Below are 3,434 nucleotides of genomic sequence, written 5' to 3' on the forward strand. Positions count from 1 at the left end.
TGCTTGACCGTGATTTTGCAGATTTGTTATTAAGCAATGAAAACGAGGAACGAAGTGGGGGAGTGGGACAATTTCTTTACTTTGTACTTTTCCTTTTTTTTGTCTCTCTCAACCACAAAAACAAATAAACACAGCCCTGCTGGGATCAGGGAGACATAAGCTTTGGATTGGGGTGGTTCTGGACCCAGAACATGGCTGGCAGTGGTCAAATGGGAAACCTTTCCGTTATCTCAAATGGAATACTGGTAAGTCTTAATCCCAGAACAAATGTTTAACAGGTTCTGCTGGAGTTGTCTTAGGCAGTGACTGAGGTTTACTGAAAAGTAATAGAAATAATTGTTATGCACTTCAACCTGTAACTTCTCTTCAAGGGTGGCCATTTTACGTTTTCTAAGAAATACAAGTCTTTGACACAAAAAGTGAGAAGGAGAAAGCATTTTTAACTTTAAGGCTACTAATAATCAACACTTTTATATTAACGATGGATTGCTTAACTCCTTGTATTGTAGTGGACCCTTAATTAATATATCATCTTTCAGCTCACTGTGCTGGTTTTGCAGCCCAAATATTCACTGGTTTGATTCACTCTCACAATTCTCATCAGCATCATTTCCAGGAACATGCAGAGTTTTTTGTTATTTTTATTTTGATATAGCCACTTCTTACTACCTGCTCAGCATCAAACAGCAGACAGACAAGCTTAGTCACTACTTGGTGAACATAACGTAGCATTAAGCAGCTAAAGAGACAGAAATTTCCCACAGGAACCGGTGGAGACCAAAAATATGTGATATAAAACACAGCTAAACAAGGCTGTTTATGTATGTACCTAATTAAAAAGATATTTTAATAGTATAACATATATTTTAAAACCTTAACAAATGTTTTTGTGATTTTACATTATTATAACATGAAAAGAAAAGATGCCAGGAACCTATGAATCAAGCTAAATCATCTTGTTTTAGGAAATCCACTTCCTAACCCAGGACACAACTGTGCATACCTTGATTCTGCTGCGCAGTACTCCTGGGAAAGTTCATCCTGCAACAAGAAACTGGGCTATATCTGCTACAAAGGCGGGGCCCCACCATCTCCTCCACAAAGTATATAAAATATTGTACTCTATTCAAATATACCTTCATCTGGTTACTGTAATGTTTCTTTCTCTGACACACTCACTGTATGTTATCAGTCATTCAATCCCCCATGTTTTTATTCTTTGTGTCATCAGTTGAGGAAGGATTTTGCTCAAACCCTTGGATTCCCTACAACAGCCACTGCTTCTACCTTCAGCGTACTCCTCGGACAATTTCTTTACTTTGTACTTTTCCTTTTTTTTGTCTCTCTCAACCACAAAAACAAATAAACACAGCCCTGCTGGGATCAGGGAGACATAAGCTTTGGATTGGGGTGGTTCTGGACCCAGAACATGGCTGGCAGTGGTCAAATGGGAAACCTTTCCGTTATCTCAAATGGAATACTGGTAAGTCTTAATCCCAGAACAAATGTTTAACAGGTTCTGCTGGAGTTGTCTTAGGCAGTGACTGAGGTTTACTGAAAAGTAATAGAAATAATTGTTATGCACTTCAACCTGTAACTTCTCTTCAAGGGTGGCCATTTTACGTTTTCTAAGAAATACAAGTCTTTGACACAAAAAGTGAGAAGGAGAAAGCATTTTTAACTTTAAGGCTACTAATAATCAACACTTTTATATTAACGATGGATTGCTTAACTCCTTGTATTGTAGTGGACCCTTAATTAATATATCATCTTTCAGCTCACTGTGCTGGTTTTGCAGCCCAAATATTCACTGGTTTGATTCACTCTCACAATTCTCATCAGCATCATTTCCAGGAACATGCAGAGTTTTTTGTTATTTTTATTTTGATATAGCCACTTCTTACTACCTGCTCAGCATCAAACAGCAGACAGACAAGCTTAGTCACTACTTGGTGAACATAACGTAGCATTAAGCAGCTAAAGAGACAGAAATTTCCCACAGGAACCGGTGGAGACCAAAAATATGTGATATAAAACACAGCTAAACAAGGCTGTTTATGTATGTACCTAATTAAAAAGATATTTTAATAGTATAACATATATTTTAAAACCTTAACAAATGTTTTTGTGATTTTACATTATTATAACATGAAAAGAAAAGATGCCAGGAACCTATGAATCAAGCTAAATCATCTTGTTTTAGGAAATCCACTTCCTAACCCAGGACACAACTGTGCATACCTTGATTCTGCTGCGCAGTACTCCTGGGAAAGTTCATCCTGCAACAAGAAACTGGGCTATATCTGCTACAAAGGCGGGGCCCCACCATCTCCTCCACAAAGTATATAAAATATTGTACTCTATTCAAATATACCTTCATCTGGTTACTGTAATGTTTCTTTCTCTGACACACTCACTGTATGTTATCAGTCATTCAATCCCCCATGTTTTTATTCTTTGTGTCATCAGTTGAGGAAGGATTTTGCTCAAACCCTTGGATTCCCTACAACAGCCACTGCTTCTACCTTCAGCGTACTCCTAAAACATGGGCTGATGCCCGGAGAGAGTGCGCCAAAGAACACGGGGACCTAGTGAGCATTCGGAATGTGGAGGACCAAAGCTTTGTCATCTCTCAGCTTGGATATGGTACGTGGGGACGACAGACTGTGAGAATACACAGGTCTGTGTTTTGCTGCAAAAGTATTTAAAACCTAGTTTATTTTGTTTCCTATGCTGTATGAGATCCCAAAAAAATTCAACAAGTCTGAAGATTACAACTTGTGTCCACACAACTGTAGTAATGTTATTCACTTATCCAGGGGGGATGATACAGTCCAGACCATACAGTAAGGGGACAAATACATATTTTTGCTTCAGTACATACAATTTGAAACAAAACTATCGTTACAATGCTAAAGTGCCAAGTGCCAGTTTTATTATTGACACATACAGTACTGCCAAAAGTTTAGGGGTTCAAAAGTAAATGGACCTGGCTAGTAATTGTTTTGTGGGCAGCTGGGAGCCGTTCGCCCAGCACAGTAGACCAAGGATCATAAGCCTCGTGGATGAATAGAAAATCATTAGCATGGTGCAGAAAAACCACTTTATGACTGCACAGCAAGTCAGGAATTATTAGCATGGTGCAGAAAAACCACTTGATGACTGCACAGCAAGTCAGGAATGTCCTTCAGGATGAAGGTGAACATGTTTAATCCTCAACAATCAAGAGAAAACTTCATGATCCAGCTCATGACCCAAAGTGTATCATTTTATCTGTAAAAGATAGTGGTGGTCCTGGATGGAGCTGGCAATTTGGCATTTAAACTTGATTTCACCACTGAGAGAAGCAAAAGGGCTAATGCATACTATACAGGAGCCTTCTCTCTGCAAATATTCAAGCAAATGCATCAAGATTCATTAGATGGCATTTCATT

The 3,434-nt window shown here is 38.6% G+C and overlaps 2 protein-coding genes across 3 annotated transcripts in view; one reads left to right on the forward strand and one right to left on the reverse strand.

Moving 5' to 3' along the window:
• Positions 1–3,434, reverse strand: part of LOC109955315 (MAM and LDL-receptor class A domain-containing protein 1) — an 81,874-nt gene that overhangs the window by 32,530 nt on the left and 45,910 nt on the right. The gene's annotated exons all lie outside the window — the stretch shown is intronic.
• LOC109955338 (macrophage mannose receptor 1-like) overlaps positions 1–3,434 on the forward strand; it is a 19,496-nt gene that overhangs the window by 2,605 nt on the left and 13,457 nt on the right. Inside the window, exons 5-7 of the mRNA XM_020591412.1 lie at positions 135–245; positions 966–1,103; positions 2,470–2,646. Coding sequence (XP_020447068.1) covers positions 135–245; positions 966–1,103; positions 2,470–2,646 — 426 coding nt within the window. The remainder of the gene's footprint in view (positions 1–134; positions 246–965; positions 1,104–2,469; positions 2,647–3,434) is intronic.

This window comes from Monopterus albus, unplaced genomic scaffold, assembly GCF_001952655.1.
Source record: "Monopterus albus unplaced genomic scaffold, M_albus_1.0 scaffold14.1, whole genome shotgun sequence".
Taxonomy (NCBI): Eukaryota; Metazoa; Chordata; class Actinopteri; order Synbranchiformes; family Synbranchidae; genus Monopterus; species Monopterus albus.